At 33.6% G+C, this 26,237-nt stretch overlaps 1 protein-coding gene across 9 annotated transcripts in view; it reads right to left on the bottom strand.

The window, feature by feature from the left end:
• Positions 1 to 1,022: 1,022 nt before the first annotated feature.
• Positions 1,023 to 26,237, bottom strand: part of milt (trafficking kinesin-binding protein milt) — a 344,681-nt gene continuing 319,466 nt past the window's right edge. For all 9 annotated transcript variants that reach the window (XM_069833015.1, XM_069833017.1, XM_069833019.1 and 6 more), the window contains 6 exons: positions 24,354 to 24,704; positions 21,167 to 21,446; positions 16,951 to 17,225; positions 14,607 to 14,896; positions 13,946 to 14,070; positions 1,023 to 13,197 (listed from right to left, as the gene is read on the bottom strand). In XM_069833015.1, coding sequence (XP_069689116.1) covers positions 12,673 to 13,197; positions 13,946 to 14,070; positions 14,607 to 14,896; positions 16,951 to 17,225; positions 21,167 to 21,446; positions 24,354 to 24,704 — 1,846 coding nt within the window. In that variant the 3' untranslated portion in view covers positions 1,023 to 12,672. The remainder of the gene's footprint in view (positions 13,198 to 13,945; positions 14,071 to 14,606; positions 14,897 to 16,950; positions 17,226 to 21,166; positions 21,447 to 24,353; positions 24,705 to 26,237) is intronic.

Here is a 26,237-nt window from a genome sequence, read left to right as displayed (position 1 = left end):
GGAGTGGAAGTCATGGATGTTATAGCGTGACTAAAACTTGACCGAAAAATCGAAATCTGTCAAGGTTTTAACTGAACTAGACAGAGTGGGACAGAATGAGCCTACACAAAACAGGAGTAAGGGGAGGATGTTTCAACTTTCTTACAAAAATTAAGATCAATTCTCCTATACTCACTTATAACAGAACTTATGAAAAATACAGTTAATAATTTGGCTCTGAAGAAAAATGATCCTTTTGCTAGAAAATATTGATAAAGAAGAGATTTCATTACTGCTAGATGTGCAAAATCCAAAATGAAAAAAAAAAAAAAAAAAAAAATTATTTGTACTTTTAAAACAAAAACTGAAGACTGTGAGATAAGTGACAATGTGATACTTTTAAGAATAGTGGTCAGAATGTGTTGTTACTTCAACACTGGGAATGCGGCACGGTTACTTATATTAAAGACTGTCGTATACAGGTACCCCATGTGGTTTATGGGTGTGAATCATGGACCATGATTGAATAGCAACAACAACAACAACTCAGAAGATGGGAAAGGAAAATTCTGAGAAAGATTTATGGTCCTGTTAAAGAACAAAATAATTGAAGAATCCGTAGTAACTAGGAATTAGAACAAGTATATAAGGAACCTAATATAGTAACTTCGATAAAAATTAGAAGACTTGAATGGGTAGGTCACTTAATTAGAATGGAGGACGAAAGAACAGCGAAGATGATCTTCACTGGAACACTGGAGGGAAGGAGAGATAGGGGTTGTTCCAGATTGAGATGGTTAGACTGTACCGATATTGAGGAAGATTTGAGGAAAGTGGGAATAAGGAAATGGAAGAAGAGGGCAGAGGACAGAAGTGATTGGGATATTGTTTTAAAGGAGGCTTTATCTAAACTATAAGAGCTGTATGCCAAAAGAAGAAGAAGAAGTATACCGGTACAGCTAAGTTTTTTTCATTGTAGTTACTTACCAAGTAAAAAGAGGTATCATGAAAATGAAACGAAATGTATAAAATAAAAGAAAATGTGATTTTTTATAATAACATGATTTATTTTTTACTTTCTACAGAAAAGAAATATTTGGACACTTAATACATAATCAATAATGACTAAAACAGTAACAGTTGCCACATCAGTAATCAAGACTGAGTAACACCTCAGCCACACTGGGAGGAAAGATCTACTGTCGTGGTAACTACATTCTGTAAATGCTGCATGTGTGAAATCATGTTGGCCAATATTAAAAAAAAAAAATTAGAATGTTGCTGGGCCAAACAGTTCAATCACTAACCTTTAAAATATGATGTCTGGCAATGAGCCCTGAGAATGCACCAGATTTTCACTGTCCAATCTCCTTAATAGGGAATATTAAATACACATAGGCCCTATTTGTATTACAATCTCTCTAAATAAATACGAAATGCTGCTCACTTTCTTCAACATAAGCTTTATAAAAGTGCTGATGTATAATACTGATAGAATAACAAAAGCTGTGTTAGTAGCATTTTTTAAGTATAACTGTTCTGAACAACTGCAGTACAAATATCTTACTAATGAATATTCAGAACTTACTGAAACAAGAAGTGGGGAATTAATCACAATGAAATACACAACCTGAATAGAAGTCCATAAATTAGAGAATGTAACATAATAAAAAGAATTAAGTCTAACAGAATGTACTTTCATATTACACATCTACAGAGACATAATGTTATTTTGCAGTCACAATCTTTCTTAGGAACTGCAACTTCCGATGAAGCATTATGATGTCAGTAACATGTGATAATGATGTACAGTAATTGTTATAACTGTAGGGGACAAATGTTCAGTAACAAATTACACTTTTCCTATTTTCCACTAGTGTTATAAAATGGAATATTTACGATACTGTCTAAAAATATAACCCAGAAACTGACTTCAGCATTCACCCTCAAAATTAAAGTAATGAAAAATATTACAGATAATTTTATTTAACTGTGCTATTTTTCATTTGACTAATTTTTGATAATTATTACATTGAATTAAAATGAAGAGTATGCCAAAAAATTTAATTTACATTGATGTTTTTGTTACTATTTTAAGAACATTTTATGTTTCTTATGTCCTAAAACACTGCCAATTCTAAAACTAAAGAATAATATATACACACAAGTTATGTCACATACTTTTAACCAAACTTGCAACAAGGAATAAAATATATAAAATAAAGTAAACCACATTAAACTCTGTGTTTGGCATTGCTGGAACATTTTAAGGTTAAACGAAATTCATAATGTTTTATGAAATTGATCATTTTCTTTCCTCTAAAGCTACTACAGGAATTTTGTGCAGCCACTGCAAAAAAGTCTAAATAACTCTTGCGTGTTCTGTTTTGTGAACGAAGTTAAGTAATTCAACGTTCATAGCTCGAATTTGTGCATCTATTCGAAATGAAAATTGTCTACCATATTAGTTCAAGCTTCAGAGGGATTACTTCAGAGAAAGAAAGCCAAGGACTCTCTACAAAGTCCCAGGTAAGTATTTTTTGTAATCTTAATTTCATTAATTTGAGTAATTAAACATATAAGGAGCAACTATAATCAAACTAAATGCAAATACATATTTGTATTACGTAATTATATTCAATGCATTATACTGCATGTGTCAATAATATTTCTGATTATCTTTTTATCTGTACATATCTTATAAATTTGAGCTTTCATAAAAATTTAAAGAATTTTTAGAATTCAGGCTAAATACATTATCAAATACTATTGATACTATAGGAGAGCCACATGCAAAATATAATTCATCTGTGAATACATTATGTTCTCCAAAAGCAAGACTGGCGTGTTATCACCTTATCACTCCTGGTTGAGTGTTAGAGAAGGCCGTATGGCCTTAACTCTGCCAGGTTAAATAAATCATTATTATTATTATTATTATTATTATTATTATTATTATTAAAGATCAAGGGTTAGTGGCTTGGGCCTGCCTACAGCTCGGATTCCAGGTCTTACTGGATTGGCGATTACTGATTCTGCTTGTATGGTGGTAGAAAGTCAACGGACATGCTGTAAGGTAGGAGTCCGCCATTATGCCTATAATATAGGTAGTATTTTAAAATATATGAAATGTTTTTGGCAAAATTTATATAGTTTATTAATATGTACATTAAATTTGAATAATTCCATATAATCCAGGTTCTTACAAATTAATATGTTGTAACTGATATGCATTTTTTTTACAGCTATGGAAATATATACTTGATTACGAAATCCGTATTTTTTTTTTGTAATCACACAATGAATTTGGAAAATATTTTCGAAAACAAATCAAACTTTTCTGACACATGCAGCAACAATATACTTGACAGTGAATTTCTTTATACAAAAACACGCAATATAATTAAAAATGTGTAACTGAATTAAGTAAGCACCATGAGGAAGGTCAAAGAATCTTGTGTTGCAGGACTGGATGTTATACAGTTAACACACACACCCATCACAAGACCTGTGACTTCAGAGGGTATTTGTGTACTGACTGCGGAAAGGGATGGGAGGAATTTTTACTAAAACGTTATAACTTGTATGCATGTCTTCAGAACAATGGTACAGTTTCACACGTATTTAACCATCTTCCTCATATTACCAGAGATAAAAATTGCAGCATACTATTGTCACTCAGTAACAATACCAAATACAGTAGCTCTAAGTGAATGAAAACTGATTAACTCAGCAGCTTCAAGAAACAAATAAAAATACATAAAAATAAATACAATATTTTTTTGCAGCACCCAATTAAATAAATATCAAGTTAGCTTCAGGCTCGGCTGGTTGTTTACATAAATAGTTCAAGCACTAGTCAAATACTGTTGTAAAATAAGGTTATACTAATACTAAAATTGTACCCTAACAATTAATTACCACAAAGGAATTTATTTTATTAACTATAATACAACTTCACGGTACTAAAATGCACCAACTCATTTCTTCCTGGCCAAGTTCATAATGCTTAAAACCGCAAAATGAAAATCTGGTCAGAAAGCTATATTCCCAATTCCCTGCCCAGCACTTCGTTTTCTGCTCTATTAATTTCTGTTGATAAATTAAAGAACAAAAATTTCATTTTCCATTCTTCCTTAAATATTTTAATGAACACTTAAAACAAATATGCAGCAAGAAGTAAAAGTTTATATTTTTAATATAGACAGCAAGTTAAAAATCTCAGTCTTAATGTCCAGGTATGTCAAGTTTCATTACGGAATAACTATTTAATGAGATTACTTTTCGTTACTTTATATTATATAAAAGAGTAACCTGTTTTTTCGTACAGAAAATCTTTTTCTCGTTTATATGTTAATTAGATATTATTTACATGTTTCATAATATTGTAAAAGACTTTCTTTCTCGTATTCAAGCCGATTTTGTGTTAGGCCTGCATCATGCAATTAGAATGTCAGCAAATTTTGTAATACTTCAATTTTACTTTTTGTGAGAATATAATATGATATATGTAAGAGTTATACAACTTCAATCACGAAGGACATACGGTAATTATAAAATTCCTGACAATATCCCCTAACAAACAAAATTACCCATATAACTCCACATTAACATTAGAATATCTAACTTTGAAAATGTGAAATATATTATATAAAATATAAAGTAATGAAAGAAGAATTATTAAATATTTTATTGACAAAAGTAGGTAATTAATAAAATGTAAAACTGATGATACACGAAAATCATGTACAAAGATTATAACAACAAATTTTGTCTGACTCTTTAACAGGTATTATTGATAATGATAATCGTGCTTATTTTTACAAGACATTGTAAAAATTTTAGAGTGGAAAAATTAAAGACATAGATACAACCTAATTGCAAAAGCCATTCTGCCTTGGACGAGATCCAGCAACAACATTTAATATGTCTAGTGTACTGTATTAATATCAACAAGGCATAAACTGAAGTACTGAAAAACTTTTACAAATGCTATAATTAAAATCTCTAATGAACCAATCTGTGTTCTACTCTCTCAGTGCTGGAAGGGGATTGAGCACAGCTGAATGCACAGTCTTACTATCTTAAGAGTGGCAACAGCTTTAAGCCAGCATGTTATCATGTTTCATTCAAATCAATCTACAAAAAACTGATATAAGATGGTGTCCATAATCCTGCACTGCATTTCTTCATGGAAAAAGAGAGGAAAAATTTGTCCTGCAATCGTAATTTCACCTATCTGCAGGAAACAATTACAAGTTAAATATAATTTGTGCTCATGCATCAAAGGAAATTAAAACAATACTTGAAACAAGAAGTAAGATCCCAAATACATAGTTCCTTACTAATAGAACTGTCTGAAGTTAATTTCTATATGACATATAGTAAACATAACTACACTTTCTATATAACCTTTATGCTACTAAAAGTTATCAAGATAAAACTATCATAATAGCGTCAATGTGGAGAATAGGGATATTTTTGAAGCCACAAAGTTGAGAAAGGAAATGAATCTAGAGTCTTAAAAATACATGCACACAAATTTTCATTAAAAGGTTAAAATTTGGAACATGTATTTGTGTGTTGCTACACTATGTATGAGACCATGCGATCCATTTCCTTTTCTTCACAGACTACTTCTTTCATTATTAATTTGTTATCTCTGTACTTGATAATTTAATACAACGAAGTAAATTTTAACATTTCATTACAATGTCATGTCATTTTCATTAGACACAGGATTTCACAGAATTCTGATACCAGTATTAACTAGGGTACTTAAGGAACATATCTAAAATGCATTTCTATATTTAGTGTACACTGTAAAGAGTAGTACGAAATCTTTATAATTAGCACCTAAAAATTTTTTTTTTATGTTTGTGATTTGCAAAGTGGTTACTTCCTCCAGCAAGGAAATTGATGCTGGTATTATCTCGTATCTTTTAATTAACCTCGAATTTTCTCAAGGCATCAGTTTACAAATCATCAAGAATATGTTGTCTTGTTATATAAATATTTTAAACTCAAGGGCCATAAAATGATATGATGTGAATTGCACCGAGATATTGCTTATTTCTTACAAAAGGTATTTACATTTCTCACTGAAGTCATTTAAAATAAAATCCATGTTTTTCATTGTCTCACCATTATCGCATAATCTTAATAAATAAAGACTGTAAACACTTAAGGAATAACTTATCACTATGAACTATGCATACTTAGCTATAAATAAGCTAATATCTAATCTGCACATGTGTAGCTTAACAGCTCATATGAAACTTACTCAAAAAGCTTGCCCTCACTTTTCATATTCTAAACTTTATTAAAAGTAAAATCTATATAAAATGGAACTGTATGTACTAGTTACACTGTTTACGCGGTCATTTTTGCTTCACTTCAATCCTCAGTTAATTGCATACTTTATGATAAACAACATGGAAACATCTAAAATTATGATGTGACAAGAAATGAAGCCAGACCTGAAACTTGATGATCCTGTCTTGCTATGTTATTTCACACATCAGTAGTGCTGCCTCACTGTATAAACTCAACACTCAGCTTAAAGTATCATTGCCACTCTCTGATCTGTTCTGGTGCTTCAATTCGAAGTTCGAGTTACGAGTAAAGGCTGATAGGCGGAAATTTGTAGAGGATTCACTGTAAAAAGTGATCCATTTTTATGAACATGAAGACAGCAATTATTATGTCGAGAAAAAAATACCACAAGAAAAATAGTTTGCTGGAAGGATCATATAGGGTCATTCAATCTTCAAAATTGGATTATAGGGCTGCTGTAAAAAACGAGCTTTCCACAGGACATGATAACTTGTTAGGTTCCTTCTTTGTTAGTTTCTTTCTCTCTCTTCTGTAATCAGGATAGTGTTCACGAAAGAATAAGTATTTACCATTACGATAAATTGAAAGTAATTATGAAAATAAAAGCACAATGCATACCACTTCCAAAATTTATTTTATTTTTTATTATTATTATTATTTTTTTTTTTCCAAAAATATTGCTTCTGAAAATTGAGTGTGGGTCTTATTCAAGCCTTTCATATCGTGGTCTCATATGTATACATTGTTCCGAATTTTGTCATTAGAAATTTAGAGTGCAGGTCTTATTTGGGGGCAGGTGGTATTCGGGATTATACATTAGTTTGGACGAATCATTTACTATACAGTCTTTATTTAAGATAATAATAAAAAATTGACAATTTTATCGATTCCTGTGAGAAAATTTCAACAAATAATTATATTATAACCTAGAACTGAAGTCTAAATGCACCTTCGCGAAACAGTTGGCATGAAGCTTGAAATGAACTGAGGTTTGAAATGAAGCCATGACTGACCATGTTGAAGGGTATCTACATTGCAATACGCTACCTTCTCTAAAAAGAAATGTGACAGGCTTCGAAATGTATACTTTTGAATGTAATTTCTAAATTTTCTCTCGAGAAGTACTGCTGTTAAAGGCTGGTTCACAATAAACCGGGAATGGAATTGACAACGAGAACGAGAACGAAAATATTGTTAAAATAAATATATTTAAATGTGATCATTCACAATTAACTATTGTGAACGCTTACATTTAAATACACTTATTTTAACATTATTTCTGTTCTCGTTCTCATTGTCGTTTCAGTTCCCGATTTATTGTGAACCGGCCTTAACACAGCTAAGGAATATTACACGAGAATCTTATGACATTGTTACTATGGCATCATTTATTAAAATACGTTGGCAACTTTCTTCTAGTAAGATAATGCTGTTCTCTTAACAAATTCAGTCTGCATAGGTAATTTTTTGCTCATTTTACCATAAACTATTCCAATTATGCTCTAACATCATTTGATAGTAAATATTAAGAAAATGGGACCAAGGCAAACTTTTTGTGTGAATCTCCTTAATTAGTTATTAAGCTCCAATAATGTTATTAACATCTGAGATATAAAGATTTTAAACATGACTTGATAATATTACATTATAATTTACTATATTTTCTTTTTAATTGAGCCTTGGTGTAATGTTGTGTTCACAATAGGAGATGCTGTATTGTTTGCTACATATGTAGATTTTAAGAAATTTTATTGGTCCATACCACATCATTACTAAATGTATGCGATTTGAGTTTTATTACACTGTATTTTGTAGCTAAAAATAAAAATTACTTATGAAGAAATTTGACGTTTCTGTTTCAATACAGTTATTCACGGTTTTCAGAAGATCACACATGTGAACATATGATATTACAAAGAATAACAAATGAAACGCCTGTTCCCTGATTTGATGTCGAAAGCTTTGTATTTCATAACTAAGATTTATTGTACTCTCTTACTTTTTGATCTATTTCAGTACTGTATGAGTTTCACATCCTGCTTTGTTAGTGTGTTATTCATCTCAAAATATGCCAAATCACTTCCTTCATTTGTTCAGCGTTACAAAGTTATTAACTGCAGTTTGGCACCTTTTTAATAGTCATTGATATGAACAAATTATATTTGTATGTTTTTTTACTCAATAAGATGTAGCAGTCATATTTTCATACAAAGGAATGCAATGTATTTAATATGAAAGTATGTAAGTCAACATTTCCACAAATATCAACTCTTTTCTAACTTGAAAATGTAACTCAAACATAGCAAAGTTATGTTATTGAACTATTTTCAAAAATGCAAGATGTATGAACAAGATTCTGTTTATGATTTTATGTTGCTCAACATGGTGAAAAGATTCTTTTTGCGCAGGGTCGTAGATGCAGAGATATCCAATGTTTTGGAGCTACTGTACGTATTGGCTCTATCATCACAGAAGGCAAGAAAAGATGAACCTATCTGTTGGATCCAATACAAAGAGCTATTCTTCAGCATCTTGGTATGGGATCTAACAGACACATAATATCTCTTCCTTGCCTTTTCTCAAGATGAGATGGAGTCGATAAAATTCAACACTTTTAAAGAGTCCCTATTTCCGAAATTAATGAAAACCTTTAATTATGCTGGATTCACATTTAGAACCGAATCTAAAATAAACACCATATGATGTGTGCCTCACAATGCACAGCAGTCAGACATAATGTGAAGTATATAGTTCGCAATCATAATTGAAATTTTTAACTATTCTCATAATCGTACTGGTTTCTTAGTGGTATTCTTAAACTGAAAATACGGGAGATTTTGGAAATAACTGTCAAAATCGTTCCATCAAGACATTATCGACAGGTTTTATCTTTAGGAGAATGTTACAGTATAACTGTACACAAAAGTAATTTAAAATTAATCTCGTAACGCTATTATTACTTACCACTTGCTTTGTATCATTCAGAAACTTTTACAATAAATTGAAATTTCCCTTAACAAAACAGGTTTAAAATTGATGAGAAACTGTCATTGTAGATTACACTAAAAAATATGTCATTAGAATAATTTTCATAGCATCTTAGCACTATTTCATATTTACCATTTAAATAAATAAATGAATTACGAGAGAAAATATTATCTAATACGAGAGATGGGTGACTGGTGAAAATGTGGGTAAAATACGGGAGACCTGGCAACTTTAATACTTCATAATAAGTGATCGATGAAAAGAGTCACAATAGGTGGCGTAGTGATAAACAAAAAATTACACTAGACTCTTACTAATCCAACTCTTTCTAGTGTACTTCCTATCACTTCTATTGTAATAGTTTTCTGGGAAATTTCTGGGTGTCATGTGTTATATACTGTATTACTTTTACACGTATATACTTATATAGAGTGCCGGCCACATATGGAACATTCTACTTTCGATTTAGAAGTGCAAGTGGAGTGGTTGGCGCAGGTTATAACATTAAATTTAATGAGATATTTGAGCACTCTCACCAATATGGTCCCCACTGTCCAAGGAATGGCCAGATTAGCAAGAGTCTACTGTACTTATATTACTATACTATCGCCTGTTGCTGGTTAATCCATGTGTTCTTTTTAAAGCGGAACGTGAAGCGCTGCTTTATATTCAGTGTTAGCACTTCCAAATACTGATGTACGAGGTTTGCTGCATGGTACATCATGGTGGAATGCGTGTTTTGGTCTTTTTCAAAGTTTATTACTGTTAAAATCTTCTAGTAATAATAATTCCATGTCATTATTATGAAAGTCAAAACTATTTAAAATGTTCGGTTCTGCTAAGGTTAAATTTATTACTGCGGTAACAGCAGCTGATATTAATTATCCACCATTTTGCAGTCAGGTGGCCGGATTGCGTTTGTTTTTACCTTCTTTCTGTTGCAGCACTTTACAAGACTGCTATAAAAAGAATACATGGTATACATGTCACAATCACATCATCTATTATTAAGTGTACACAACAGAAACTGTAAAAAATACATATATAAAGTACCAAATACCTTTAAGAAACAATATGTACGATTCTGTGTAGAGTTAAGAACTTCAATTTTGATTACGAATTATACTTCACTTTACGTCTGACTGTTGTGCGTTGTGAGGCATGTGTAGTTTTCATTTACATCAGGTTCAGTTCTAAACTTGAGTCCAGTATACACAGTCATTGTGTATTTCCAGCGGGACAAAATGCTTGAATGAGAAATTGAAAAATGTGTGGACAAAATCTGAATGGAAATATGGTAATGTAAATAACACCCTTTATAATGTAAGATGAAAGGCCAACATCCTCTGAGTGATTTTGTTAATTTATAACTTGCACAACCCTTACGATTTTGGCATTTAAATGTCTATACATTCACTCAAAAGAGTGGCATATGTCATTTAACGAATAAAAATAATTTTAATTGCAACTATATTGAATTGGACAGCTAATCTAAATTAAACGAAGTAACAGACTTACTTCAAATTTAAAAAAAATGTTTATTTTCATAATAATTAGAAAAAGAACTTAAAGGCGTTAATTCGATTTTTGGACCGAATCTGGTTTGTTTGGCAGTGCATATGGCGTGATAAAATGAATTTAAAATATTAGACCAGACAGGTTACAGATAAAGTTATACAAGTAAGAAATTTTACATTTCCACCATTCCTCATAACCAAAAAGTAGAGGAATTGAATTAAAATTAATATTATCAAATGTAACTTTATCTAACATCATCAATAGAAGTGAAAAATAACTCAAACTGATGGAACCGAATCTAATCCAAGCATTAAAATAGAAGATAATCACAAATCTTGATCAACGATTTATTACGTAAACTATGACAAATCATTACAAATGTGAGAATTTACAAAATATTAAAAGAGACGCAAAACAAAGCACTGTTACTCAGAATGGTCATTTTCACGTATCCCTCATTCTTTGATTTGGGAGGTCTGATATATTGAATTCATTTTGATCTAATGTGAGCTCTGTCGAATAAGCCAGATTTGGTTCAGGTAAAGAGTTAAAATTTCAGTACTACATTTCTATTATAGTTTTAGTTGATTATACATCACAACTAATTACAATGAAGATTGATGTTGCAGAGATAACTGCAATGGCGTAGACAGCGAATGGATACAGTCGCTTTTGAAAATAATGCAGAAGATGTAAAAATATAGAAACTTCATTCAGTTACTTCTCTGAAATGCCAATCAATTTCATATGATGAACTATAAGAAAACAGAACCGAGCATTAAGTACATATGCTTTGTCTAACCTATTTAATAGAGTTGATGAGAAATGGAACACAATCTGCACAACGTGAAAAGTGCCTTAGCACTATAAGAACTAGTGTAGTACTGTTGAAATATTAGGAACTGAACATTTGAAATACCAAGAGTCATATTGAATTCACCAACTAAAGTTTCATTTGTGTCCGTCCTCATCTTCTTGTTGAAATTGTCGTAACTTAGTATTCCAAGGTGAAGCTCCTTTAAACAGACTGTCGTGATATTAATTTTATGTACGTATAATTTTAATTGTAGGTGGGACTGTTATTATTTACATGAATATTATTCAAATTTATACATTCGAGGTATTATTTGTTGAAACAAACACTCTACTATAGTCACAACGTAAATAAATAATTCAAGGTCAATTATTGATAGTTACCTCGATATTTTCATATAGTCTCTGAGTTGAAAGACATTTGAGAGAAGAACTCACTTCCCAAAGAAACATACATTACTGAAACTCGGTATAATTATTAACTTTTTTCATTGGTCTCTTTTATGTAAATAACAAAATATAGTAATTTAGAAGCAGGTTTAGAAGTGTATGAGGGTTATAAAAACTGAAAAATAATTGGAAATTAAATTATAATTCAAATACAGTGGAATCTCGTTAGTACATTTCCCATTACCGCGTTTTCACGTATATGACATTTATTTATGGAAGTCCCAGTCCCACTTTCACTAAATACATGCTCAAACATCAGTATGTTTTTCCTTTTATGACGTTTAAATTTCTTTGGTCCCCAGAAAAACGTGTTAATGAGATTCCTCTGTAGTTGCAAATATACTGACATATGCCACAACCTTCCAATCTGTCAAATGGTTTTTCTGGAAGACAAATCAAGAGTAGATGGAATTTCATGAATTCAGAATCCAAGCAATTCCTCACAGCAATAAATAAGCAAAACAGCTAATCAAGTACTATGTATGACCATACACACTAGAGCTGCAACACAAACAGGTACTATTTCAGAGCTCACTGCCGGAAAAGCTACGCATTATTGGAAAATAACTTTACTTCTCAGCAACCATATCACAGCAAACCACCTTTACGGCCAAACAGCAGAGAGCTGATTGTGCCGAGAGTCCCTGGCGTAGGACTGGTTTCAATTGAATCACGACTTCTCTTGGCAGGAACAGATCCAAGAACTGTTCCCAGATCAGGTCTAACCATCCCACCCACACGCTGCTGTTTCCTTGATTGGACTGGTGGAGGACGGTCCAGCAAACCGGAGCCTGGTCTGCCAGGCACCCCCAAGCCATACTCAGAACCCTGAGGAGGAGCTACTGGAGTTGATGAAACAGAAGTTCTTAAAGTGCTGGAAGCTGAAGTGACGGTGGTGTTCGTGGAGGCAGCGGTGACAGAAGGCAGTGCCATTCCTGGTGATGCTATGGCACTCTTTAGACTCGTTAGCTGTGCCATGGGGCTCTTCAGTGTGCGACGTGTATAAAGAGCACCTTGGAGTGTGAGGGCTGACATGGGCGATGCAGTGGTTGCCATTATGGTCTCTAAACCAATCCTCTCTAGCTTTTCTACTAAACGAATCCCTGTTAGTGCCTGTAATAATAATAATGCCTTTACTGCTTGCCAGTAGTAATATAAACAACAGATATAATTTTATGCATCCTTCAAAGATACTTAAACGTTTGGACGACATTGAGAACATCTTACTAATATAACAATGCAGAAGGTAGTACTGTTGAATTCGAAAATTCTTGAGCAAGACAACTTAATGACTGTAGTAAACAAATATTCATAGTTAAAACAGTCCAGTGAACTTTACTTTAGTTTACTGAATCCCGTGAAGTCAAGAACCTTGCAAAGTCATAGAATCAAGAAAAAAAACAATGCATAATTAACAGTAGTAATGGTGGTGGTATCAATAATGATAAAGTCCATCTACACACTTCAGTGTACAATAGAATTTTCCACTCTTCACGATGATGTATGTTTCTTAATCACTTAAGATAAAACCATATTCCTCACCTTAAACAATATACAAAATTATTGGTATCCTATACAAGAAAAATCTTACATAAGAGACTACCTCCTCTAACATGATACATTAACGTTACTTACAATGGAGGATAGTATAATCAAAGTGGGAATAAAATTTGAATTACATTTAAAAAAGCTATCACAATGATGTTTAGTCAACACTAATCTAAAGTAATTTGCGAAAGGATAAGATCCCAATCTGACACACGAGGTTATGTATTGTAAGAATGGACAAATGAATTAATGAACGAACAAACGAATGAAGGAACAAACAAACAGACGTACATTATCAAATCAATAGACTCACCTTTCTTTCAGATCGAGATAAAGCCATTTTGCTGCGTTTAGTTTTGCTATGTGCTTTGAGAGCTTGTCGATCATAGTCTCCTGTGAGTGTTCTTCTGAGAAGGTCTGCACCACTGCTCAAAAAACCTGCCAATGAATAACAACAAATCAATGAAGGACTTTTTCTTTGTGGCTTAAAGTGAGTCTGACTTACAACATGAATCGTAGATATGATTTAGGCGATTATATTCCTTTAGGAGTTAGCCTTTATTTAGTATTAGTCTGTAGACACATGTCAACCTGACATGCAGGTCCTGAATGACTATGCATCAGTAGGTACATCTTAGATCAATGCTTATATTTAATTTGTATTTTATGAGTATGTTTCGTTCAGATAAATCCTCTGAAACAACATTTCCAACCACAACAGCAGTAACACAATGAGATGGTTGGTTATGTTTACAAGTTTTCAGAAATTCGTGCAAAGAACGACCTAAACCACTGCCATTGCAATGTAAAACATTTTCGAGGTACTTTCTATGTACGAATAAGTACAGTTTTCAGGCTGGTATTTGCCACACAAATTCTGAGCATTGTGACAGTAATACGAAGCCAATTAGGATCCACTATTGCAAGCCATATTTTGTAAAATTGATGCAATAGAAGTTGTAACAGTTTCATACCTGGGAATTTAAGAGGGTTGAATGGAGGTGGTGATGGTGGAGGTGAAGATGGTGGTGTACCATCTGGACTGTTGCAAGGGGTAGCAGTTGGGCTGAAACTCCTATCGCCACATGGAGTCGCCACTGCAGATGGAGTAACAGCCTTAATACCTCGCTCGTTGAGCATCTTTGCTAGGCCTAGTGTGGTTGAGAAGGTGGAGGTCGACCCTCTTCGACTCAGGGCAACAGGTGTCTGGGGGGCCGTTACCTGCCTTGAGCTAGCCACTGTGCACATCTGACTGCCACGAACACTGTAAAAGAATCATTTCGTTATACTGATATAACAGTCAGACGTACTTTCAGTTGAACAGTGCACTGACTGAATAGCAAGCGTCAGGGAACTAGGTTCAAATCTCAGTGAACCAAAGTGGAATCTTTAATGAAAGGAAAATCTTAGTAAAATGATGCACCTACAAAAATATATGGTTGCACAATGTAAGTCAGTGAACGAATTTATCAATAAAAGAACTAATTCATTACTGTGACAAAATGTAAAAAAAAAAATTAAGTGATTGCAAACATCCATTAGGGGAAATACTGGAGAAGGAATTTTCTCATGCAACTATTTCACTGTATCTCCATAATTCACTGATGTAGAAAGCAACAGAAAATTATAGCACTCTATTATTGTCCTACTAGATCAAATCCATGGAATTGTTATGGTAAATGTTTCATAAAGCAAGTAAGCATGGGAAATATCTGAAGATCCTACTAGATCAACTCCATGGAATTCTTATGGTAAATGTTCCAAAAAGCAAGTAAGCATGGGAAATACCTGAAGGTGACTTTAACATCAGATTCCTCAAACCTGGCATAATGATGAATAATTGTTGAATAACTGTGAGGTGTATATGAGTACACATAGTTGAACTGAGATTTTTTATTCATCAAACTTCAAGCTTATACAGGCTAGCACATACACAATCACGTGCACACATTACATCTAATGAAATATCAAAAACTTGACATTAGTGGTGTCATCATCAAAACCAGGTTTGTGAAATCAAGTTATTTTGGTTAGAGTTAAGAGTCAGTGAAAGAGTACAGATTTGGACCTTGATATAACATTTTTGAGAAAAATGCTATTTTAACACTTGCTATTAAGTTAGCTGCTAGTGACTTCACGACTAAAGAGGTTGACCTATATGGTGCCCAAATAATGCATTTCTGCTGTAGTTACAATAACTACCAGATGGACAAGACGAAACGTCACCAAAGTAACAGAAAACTAGTCGCCGGAGTGTCACTACCTGCTCCCGAGTTTATGGCCCTGTTATTCTCGGACTAGATCCCATGCAAAATACATATGAATTAGTTCGTAAAGTCTATTAAATGATTAACAGAAATCTAGCAATAATTCATCAATTTTTAACCGTTCTTGTGCGCAGTAGTAATGCGTCCACCAATTTACTTATACATGTGCAACAATCGAGAGAATATTCTCGGACTAAAAGATCCCACGCAACAAAATATTGCAGAAAGCAGTTTTCAGTTTTGTGCTGAGTGCCGAGTGTGTAAGTTGTGTCATGAGGTAAAGTACAGAACAACACACTTTTATTTGTAATACTTTCGCAAAAAAGTCTTCATGGAGAAGGTGTCGCCATAAGTTCCGTAGTCAATTTCCGGATTTCCCTGTGCCAGATAAAACAATATACAGACTAGTACAGAGAGACAGGATCTGTCCAAAATAAGAAGTCTCGTGTGAATAAACATTTATTAACAGAGGAGAAATTGGACGAAATAGGTTTTCAGTTAGAGCAAAGCCCTCACAAATCTTTGCGCCGTTTAGCACAACAAGTAGGGGTGTCTAAAACATCTGTTCAACTCGCTACTAAACTATTAAAGTTAAAACCATACAAAACCTGTGTAGTGCACCAGCTTTTGGCCCCTGACGACGCAGCTAGGATTCATTTTTGTAATTGGTACCTTCAATCAGTCCAAGAATGAGGTAAGCTTTTATGTTTTTATTGTACCACATGTTACTATCGCTTTGGCAGTAAGCTTTTTTTGTTTTTATCATACCGCATATTACTATTGTGCTTTGATGGTAGGAAGGCGACTCCTATAGCATGTGGAGGCCGCTAGACATTCGATTAAGCAGTGGCGTTTCGTCTCGTCCACACGGTATAGGACTTGCACCATGCACAAGTGCACCTGCATGTACACACAGCTCCCTGTCACACACTCTTTCTTTCTTTCCCCTTCTTGCACCATAACACACATTTATTATCCACCATTAAGCACCAAATCACGTAAGATACTGGGAACTATAATCTCCAAAGCATGTTACTTTATGAACCCTTACCTGGGAGTGACACTGGTATTGTCGTCCAGGTGAAGCACTGTGCTGTTCGAGTACGTGTATACAGAACCAGTGCTTTGGAAGCTCTTGCCAGGGTTAACACTCTCTTCATCCTCTTCGAGATCCGAGAGAGAATACAGTTCTAGACCTAGATCTTCTAATGGTCGTCCACCACGGATTTTTACACCAGGTCTTTCGTCTAGAAGCCCACCCAATGTTGGAGTCGCAAGTTGAGACCATGTGGCCAATGTTAATGATCCTTCTAGAGGCTTAACAATCTGAAAAGAGGGCGGCGTGGTTACTAAAACAAATCACAATAATTCTTATCTTCTGCCTCAGTAAGTACGTATAAAATTATGCACAATTTTAACATTATTATCTAGATTATCCACATGAAAGTGGAGTATGAAAATAAACTTAATTTATTCTAAACTTCTCGTACACTTCATTTTCGGTATTACAGTACTACTTAATAAATATGATGAACCATTACCGAAATGGCTAGAGTATTGGTTTTCCATGCTGGAGTGTGGCTCCAAATCCCAGCATTCCAACAATTGCTATTTTAATCGTTGTTGTCATGGAGATCACCATATCTTGGTGTGATACAGTTCCATCTCCCATGATGCACCACGGAAATGCCGGAAGGCAGCAAAGAGAGTTTCATACTGAATAGTTAATTTTACTCTCACTTCCATCATCTGTTTCACATGTACACAGACATGTTGTTACTTTAAAACAATTAATAAAAGATCTAGATAATTCAACAGTTCATATTGAATTAGAATTACAGTTAAAATGAGTGGATTATAAGTATTATAACTAATTAACTAATTTACTTCTACTAAAAGAAAGTTTCTCAAACATGGGGTACATAGTGAAATGTAATGATGTCACAGTATCCCTTTTTATACTATTCCCTTCCATCTGAAATTAAGCTTTGTAAGATAATGAGTGAAATTATCCCTCACTCTCTATCCTTCCTCTTCTTAAATCAACGAGGATCCACACTTCAGTGACAACCTATTATTAGTTAGGCTTCACAGAGAAAGAATGACAAGTTAACAATCAAAAATAGATACAGAAAAGTTCACTACGTTAAGTCTGACCATTATGATTAGTGCCAGCATCCTGTCTGCTAAAGATATACTACATCACTCAACAAATGTTCTATTATCAAGTCTCGCTTTCATATTCTGTTCATTTTGCAAATTACTACGCAGTCTTCTAAATTCAAACAAACATTTTAAATACTGAAATTAAAATAGAGATAAATGGGATGACGACAATAACATTTTAAATTTTTTCACAATTCAATGGTTATTCTCTATATGAGTAATAAATTGATGCTGTAAATCACTTTGCTGCCATAGATATTACCCAAGATGCATTAGCAAGGTGATGGTAAAAGTGATTGTGATGACGAATACAAAAAAGAAGACGAAGAAAAAGAAGAAGAAGAAGATGAAGATTATGATGACGATAATGTAATGACAACGAAAACTTGATTTTGAATCGTATGTTTAGATTATTTTAATTCTATGATGCACATTTGACTTGTTATATTGACAAAATGCCCTCATGCAGGATTACGGCAAAGCACTACGGAGTTTTTGTAATTTACACAATTTCCTTTGCATCTTCTTGAAAATTTTACATCAGTTAGATATTGCTGAAATACATTTGCACAATTTGACCCGCATTTTCATGTTCAAAAATGTGCTCACATAAAAATTTGTTATATATTTTTTTAAATTTAAAATAATTTCTATTTTAGTAAACATTTATCTGGACCTCACATAAAGATAATCAATTTCATAAAAGATTAAAATGAAGCTATGACTCCCTATAATGAAATGATGCACTGTTTTTTTTTGGTCAATATATTTAATCTCCACCGCTTCGGTATTTATCAAAATCCAACTTGCACCTTTTGTGACCTTCAAGAAACGATGAATAGAGATCATCTCCAATGCTGCCCAGCTCTAAATTTGCTGAGAATGTGCCAGATAATGGGAAGCAAGAAGAATTTTGTTTAGTTACTTTTTCAGATTTAATTTTAAGTTGTATCAAGTTTTATTGTTTTAATCTTGAGGTTGTGATTAGGTCAAAGATACATTATCTATGTACCTGTCATTCGAATAAATAAATAAATATTTCATTAAAAGAAAAATTACTTAGAACCTTTCTTCCAACTTCACTGCTCAATATAAAAATTTATACATGAATGCAGAATTTCATGCACAAAATAAGTGTGCAAAGTTTCATTACTCTAGGTGGAGTCATTCAGGAGATTCTTATTTTTATCAACAGTAATCTCACTAGAGGTTTTGATTTATCTAGAGAAAATCAAAACTCGAGTGGGATTTAATTGACTATTACACGATTAGAAGAAAGTAGGCTATATAAAGATTAGAAGTAACAAAGTGTACAATAAAATATTAATTGGCTTACGAAAATACAACTGTCTTCAAATGTATTATTGTACCATCTCAACATTACGCTAGATGGCAGTAGTGTTTTATGATGATGTTTTCTTGTTACCGGTATCAGTTGTGCCAACTATGGAATCATCATTGAACTCTGTGGACTGTTACTAGTCAAGAAGGCTTTGTTGATTCAGTTTCATTTTTATTAAAACATTTGCATTCCATTTCTATCATCCGGATCCCAGTAATCAACGTCACTTGACAGATGATTTTCAATAAATCTTACTTGTTAGTATTAAACAATCTCTGATACGTGACTATCCATAATATATAGCAGAAGCTATAACAAACATAACCTAAATAATATAAACAAGTGTTAGAAAAGTTTTAATTAGGGATGATGAAATAAACAAACGTTTTAATTAACGATGATGAAATAAAAAATAAACATGAATAATTTTAAAAGAAACAATTATTGAAAGTACAATTTTCAAATTTGAATGTTTTGGTGGTTGGTGGTTCAGTTGATGTTATATTGGACGTGTGCGTAAAAGAAGTGAACTTGTTGGTGTACATGGTGTATCTCTCAACTCATTCAGGATTTCCGAATGGTGCTCTTCATATATGACCAGTGATCTTTATTAATTCTTGTTCTTGAATGCCAAAATGCGAGTCATATTTGAAAGTGATGTGCATCGACTGGAGTGGTTTGTAATTTTCTGTTTTTTGACGGCCAGACCAGTGCAGTTTGAAATGTTGGCAAACAAAGAAACAAATGCTAGGGACGCGATAAAATTAAACAAATGCTAGGGTAAAGGTAAAGGTATCCCCGTAACATGCCATGAAGGCACTTAGGGGGCATGGAGGTAGAGCCCCATGCTTTCCATGACCTCGGCACTAGAATGAGGTGGTGTGGTCGGCACCACGCTCTGACCGCCTTTTACCTCCGGGAGAGACCCGGTACTCAATTTTATAGGAGGCTGAGTGAACCTCGGGGCCGTTCTGAAAGTTTGGCAACGAGAAAAAATCCTGTCACCACCTAGGATCGAACCCTGGACCTTCCAGTCCGTAGCCAGCTGCTCTACCAACTGAGCTACCCGGCCGCCAAACAAATGCTAGGGACGCGATAAAATTGTGCGATAAGCAGCCATGATTGGTTGAAATACGTCCTTTCGTACCGTTTTATTGGTCAAAAGTAGTATGACGTAGTAAGAGTGTAATAGTCAAGTTAAAATGTAAAAATTATCATTTGTGGTAAAATCACTTTTAAAGTTTATAATAGGCATTCTGAATATAGTGACCACTTATATGAGACAAACTGAATTTGTAACTCAGAATAAAGATATCAGATAAATCTTCACTGCAGTATACCTCAAGAAACCACAATTTTTTTTGTTTTTTGTTTTTTTTGTTTTTTTTTTTTTGGCATAATATTTCAAAAGTGAATAAAATTACCACAATTGACCAAAACTCAGTAGCGCATCCCCATAACTGAAAGTGGATATACACTTCGCCAGGGTAATGATAGTAACTGTGATGATGATGATGATGATGATGATTATTAAGGGTAGATGATGGAATAATGGAGGAGAAACAGAATATTCAACGTTCCCTGAACACAATGTGTTTATAAAAAATTTTAAATTTCACTGGAATTTCAATTGTCTCTAACATAGAAAACCCAATACTTGAGCCATGTATTAATGGTATGTCTTATTTAGATATGAACAAAAAGAGGCCGATATTATATGATATCATCTAATTTTCCATCAAAGAGACAGATCATCTACCTGTAACTTCTCTGGAAGTTTCCAACTGCCTGTGCTGTGGCCACTAAAGCCACTAAGCCCACTGCTGCCTGTGGACATGATGCTGTCTGGTGTACGGCAACCGTAGGGGAGGTAGTTTGGCGGGGTCTGGGGGCCATCAGGATAATCATATCCTGTGTATGTAAGACCAGCACCCAGAGTAGCCCGTCGTGCCAACACTTCCGCAGGAGTGAGGCGACGAAGAGCAGCTTCGAGATCAGCAGCACCTGGTACTCCTGGCACACCCGGCCTGGCTGCTCCCCTGAGAGCATGAGTCCAGATTCACACAATTAAAATTTCACACTACACAAAATACCAACACATCTACAATTAGTAGCTAACTCTTGACACTATAGTTGTTCTTTTGAGTAGAATTTTGATTACTGTTAATTAGTTCCTGACAAGTTTTGTTATTTTCAAAACGATGATCATTAGAATCTTTTAAGCTCATGTTATAGCGAGAATTCCAAAATTTCAACCCAGTTACATTGAAACATGTATTTTATATTTCTTGATTTTACGTTTTCCTTATTTGTATGTCCGATTTCAAAAGTGCCACTGAAACTAACATAAAAACAATGTTAAATCTTTCTTAATTTTAAGTTCTAAATTTTTGTGTAATACCTTGATTTTACTTTCAGACTAAGCTTTCAATTACCAATTACTGATTATTCTACACTGATCAAAGTACAATTAGGTCATTTAAATATTACCGCAAAAATCTTGTGAGAAAAACAATATGTGCAATTGACAACAAGTTGATTTGTAATGTAACTCTGATTAAGGTAAATGTTCTGGATGCTCCGCATTCAATTGCAATGGCTTGGAACGCAATCACAGACTCAACAATATTCGTTTTCACAAAATAATATATATTTACTAAGGATGAAAGTGGGTCTCTTTGGGTTGAAAGTGCAATAAAATTAAACATGACAGAAGATGAAAGGGATCTATTAGAAGCTGGTGTGCCATATGAAGAATGCTACGAAATACCTAATGACATTTGATTGTGATGATAATGTAATGAATGTCCCCAATAGTGTTGAAAATGAAGTATACAGGGTTTATTAAAAAAACTACGGTACCTTATGTGGAAGAAGTAAATTTTATTATAGATCGTAATTACTGTAATGATTTTATTATTGTTCTTTATAACCTTAAGTAAATACATTTTCCCCCATTTTATCTACCTATCTACAGTTATTAAACAAGTATTTTGCGAAGTTAGAATGTTTATTTTTCTATACTGTGTTAATATGATATTGCATTCATTTTAAGTAGTCCGTTCAAAAACATGAAATCAAGGTTTCACTGTATTTATAAATAAATTTTATTTATATGTTGCTACTGAAAGTAAACATGCGATATTTTACCATAATGTCATCACATGCTTTTTTTTTTTATTTCAATTGCTAACTTCTAAGAAAGTATTGCTTCTGAGTGCCATTTATATTTTTATACCAAGAACACTTTTCTTTTGAGTCATTATAAACAGAACACTTGTAAAACAACGCCACTCAGACAATGACAGTTACTGACATGATTAACAATGATGCGACTGTCTCAATGTGATTTCCTGGTGAAGGGACCTGTCCCCTCAGCGTATCTAGTCACCCCGTTTTATACGCTGGGGGGACTTGATACGTTTTGTAAGATGATGTTTCGGAACCGACTTGATAGGTTTTGTAAGTTGAAGTTTCGGAACCTAAACATCAACCTACAGTAGTTTATGCTGTTTATTTATTGTTATAATTGTGGCTAAACAGAAGAAATTAACTGTGGGACAGAAAGCGAATATAATAAGGGATGTTGAGGCTAATCCTCAAATAACACTAACACATATGACAAAAAAGCATGGTTTGGCAATTACTTCATTATGGGGAATAATGATAAAGAAAGAATAAATTTTCAATGACGAGTTTTAGTGTGGTTCGGATTCAACCAAATGGAAAAACATTCATGCCTCACCATTTGAAGAGTTAGAAAATATTATAATGAAATTCATAATAAATACTAATTATAGGCCTAATTAAATGATTACAATATTTGGTACATAGCACACATTAGTACACTGGACTGCAAAAGAAATGCCAATACAAAAATATATCGTTTTCTGGGGACTTTAGCAAACATGGCGAGGTGGAAAACTATTTTCCTGAGATTAGCTTTATAAAAGCATGTAAATATGACTTTCATAACATGGTTGGTTGGTTGGTTGGTTGGTTGGTTGGTAGCCAATGCTCTGTTATCATGGCAATGAAGCCATCAGCCATCTTGCAGTCCAGTATTTTTCTGTGACGTTGGGAAGAACAAGAAAAGCTTCGCAATTTTCCAGGTGGTGTTTATCTATGAATATATAACATTTTTATAACATGTTCACTTTATTATTTAATATAAATTGATTTGAAATTATTCATATTCATACACTTTTATTTACAACATTAATAAGAATACTACCGGAAAATAGTGAATATGCAGTTTATATGGTATTCCACAGCTTTCCTTATTATTCATGGATGCTGTCATTGTTACAATCGATATATACAACCACTTATGTTTCATACTGTATTGTTTCCTAAGTGAAGTCCTCGTAACATGATATTTCAAATCAATAGTGACTTCGACTTGGCATTTCTTTTGCAGCCCAGTGTACTAGTTATTTTAGCCTTTCTTCTCCATTTTATGTAAACCCCCTTTTAAGGAAAACTCTTATTTACGGAAACAAAAAGTAATCCCTAAGAGATTCCCTCATTCTTATAAATGCTTGGTAGTGTTTTAGATTCGAAAGTTGTATTTGCACTTTATTTCTTGCTTTATTTCTGTGGAATTATTTACTATAAGAAAACAGAATTTCATTTCGATGCTTATGAAGTAATCTACAGAAGTCTACCTGAAACACTGTTGTGAGATGGTCTTTATATGAAAACAAATAAATTAGCCATATGATCATAAAAGTAATTCCATGGAAAACTGCAGGGACGTTTTGTAAGATGTTGCACTGATTTTGTGCTGAAAATAGCTGTGCTTTTAATGATGGACTTAATTATTTAATAAATTGGCAACAGAAGTTACGTTTTGCAAATTAAAATGCACAACACAATTTCAAGTGCATACTTATATAATTTATAAGCATATTTGCAAGTTGTACTGAAAAATAATGTATACTTACGGGTAGCATTCATCACTCGTGTCTGTGACCACTGAAAATTCTGAATCACTGTGCTGGGAGTCCATGCTTGGGAAGCTCAGTGAACTGCTATACACAGATCCACCGCCCATTCTAAAGTTGGGCCTCATGGATTGTGGTATATTTCCAGAAGAAACAGGCACAAAAGCACTCATGCGTGGTCCACCTGATGAAGAAGTAGCAGTGGTCTGCAGCATTGTGCTACCAACCCCTGATGGAAGACGTGCTGAAGGGGTAGTAGGATATAAGTGGTGGACAGGACTTCCCCCAGTACTGCTCGAAGATCCTCGGGATGCACAACGAACAGTTTCGAAAACTTTTTTGTAGTTCGACCTGGTGCAAGACAACCATGGTCTGTTAGTGTCATATATATTTAAAATTACACAAATTATCTAAGTAATTTCTCAAAATTTGTTGAAGCAGTAGACTTTCTCACATGTTTTCGGTTATATTCAATTTCCATTTGTGAGATTTACGTTTAACTTTTGAAAATGATGTAGATAAAACTTATATAATGATGTGGAGCCGATTTGCTTTGCCAGTAGAGTGAGAAATCCTTATTTCAAGTCTAGGTAAACGCGGAATTTTTTATTTTGTTGTAACTTCTATAATCATTCAGCATATTTAAAACTGATTACCAGGAATTTCTCAGGGATAAAAGCAACTGAAGCATGGTGTTGACTGCAATACGTCATTCTAGTGCCAAGATAGAAAAAGCACTCGAGTTGTACCTCCCTCTGTTTCATGAATCTCAATGGTAATCATTGGCGGCTTGTGACCAACTTCCTTTTCTTAGGGGTTCAAATAATTCGGAAAAATCAATATATTTTGCAATATTAAACCTCTCTTAAGTACACAGCACAACTGCAGTTCTTGAATGAGGAATGTCTAGACTATAGACAGAGGTGTGATTTTTTGGTATTAAAGAAACTGTACGCAAAATATCTGAAAAATTGATTGTATTCGCAAAAAACACATATCTCACGAAGGTACTCTAGAAAACAAATGGCATTTAACTGCAAAATCTAATGATTTCAACGAAATAGCTTCGTAGTTACGATGTTAGATTTATGTAATTTAATATTCATAATATTGTAAGTACCAGGAAATTTGTAACATTTAAAAATACCAACTGGATTTCTATATGTTATTGCACATAATAATTTTGTATGCCATATCCTAACTCTTATCTTCATGAAATATTAGCCCAAACTTTCTTATTTCCATGAAATAATAATCGAAATCATGATAAAATAAGCACCGAAATATAGGTAAAATAATCACAGCAAAATCACATTCCTAGCTATAGGGGTGAAAAGGACAGAGATTGCGTAGAAAAAGACGAGGGTGCGAGTAGTGGTCGCCCTTCAGCATGGCAGTCTAGTAGAAACTTCTACTCCTGTCTCTGTCCGTCTATTGCTACAAGTATGTTGTAGCAACTTCACTGTGTGTAACAGCCATTTAACACTCCCTCACTTCCTCACCGCTCCTTCACTGAAACCAGTCGGCACGGTGTTCAATCCTACTTGGCAATAACTTGCAATTCAACCAAATTTTGGCATGCAGATTAACACTAAAACATATATTCACGGTTTTATGAGTGAAAGAGAATAAGATTTTTTAAAACGAAAATTATAGGGGATTCAATGAACCACTGAACATATAGCACGAGCCACGCCTGATGGTAATTAAGACTGACATCTTATCTTAATATTACGGTATATGGAGTGCAGAGCTCAAAATGGACCAGAGCAGACCAGAATGGCGTTCTGGTTCGTGAATTTCAGGAACGTTTTCATTCTATCTTGTAAGAAATGGTTATGGTCCAATCTGGAGCGCTTGAATTTTATATTAATTATATACATT

This window comes from Periplaneta americana, chromosome 8 (genome assembly GCF_040183065.1).
Source record: "Periplaneta americana isolate PAMFEO1 chromosome 8, P.americana_PAMFEO1_priV1, whole genome shotgun sequence".
Taxonomy (NCBI): Eukaryota; Metazoa; Arthropoda; class Insecta; order Blattodea; family Blattidae; genus Periplaneta; species Periplaneta americana.
Note: the sequence above shows the minus strand (reverse complement) of the source record. Positions and strands in the feature narration are given on the sequence as shown.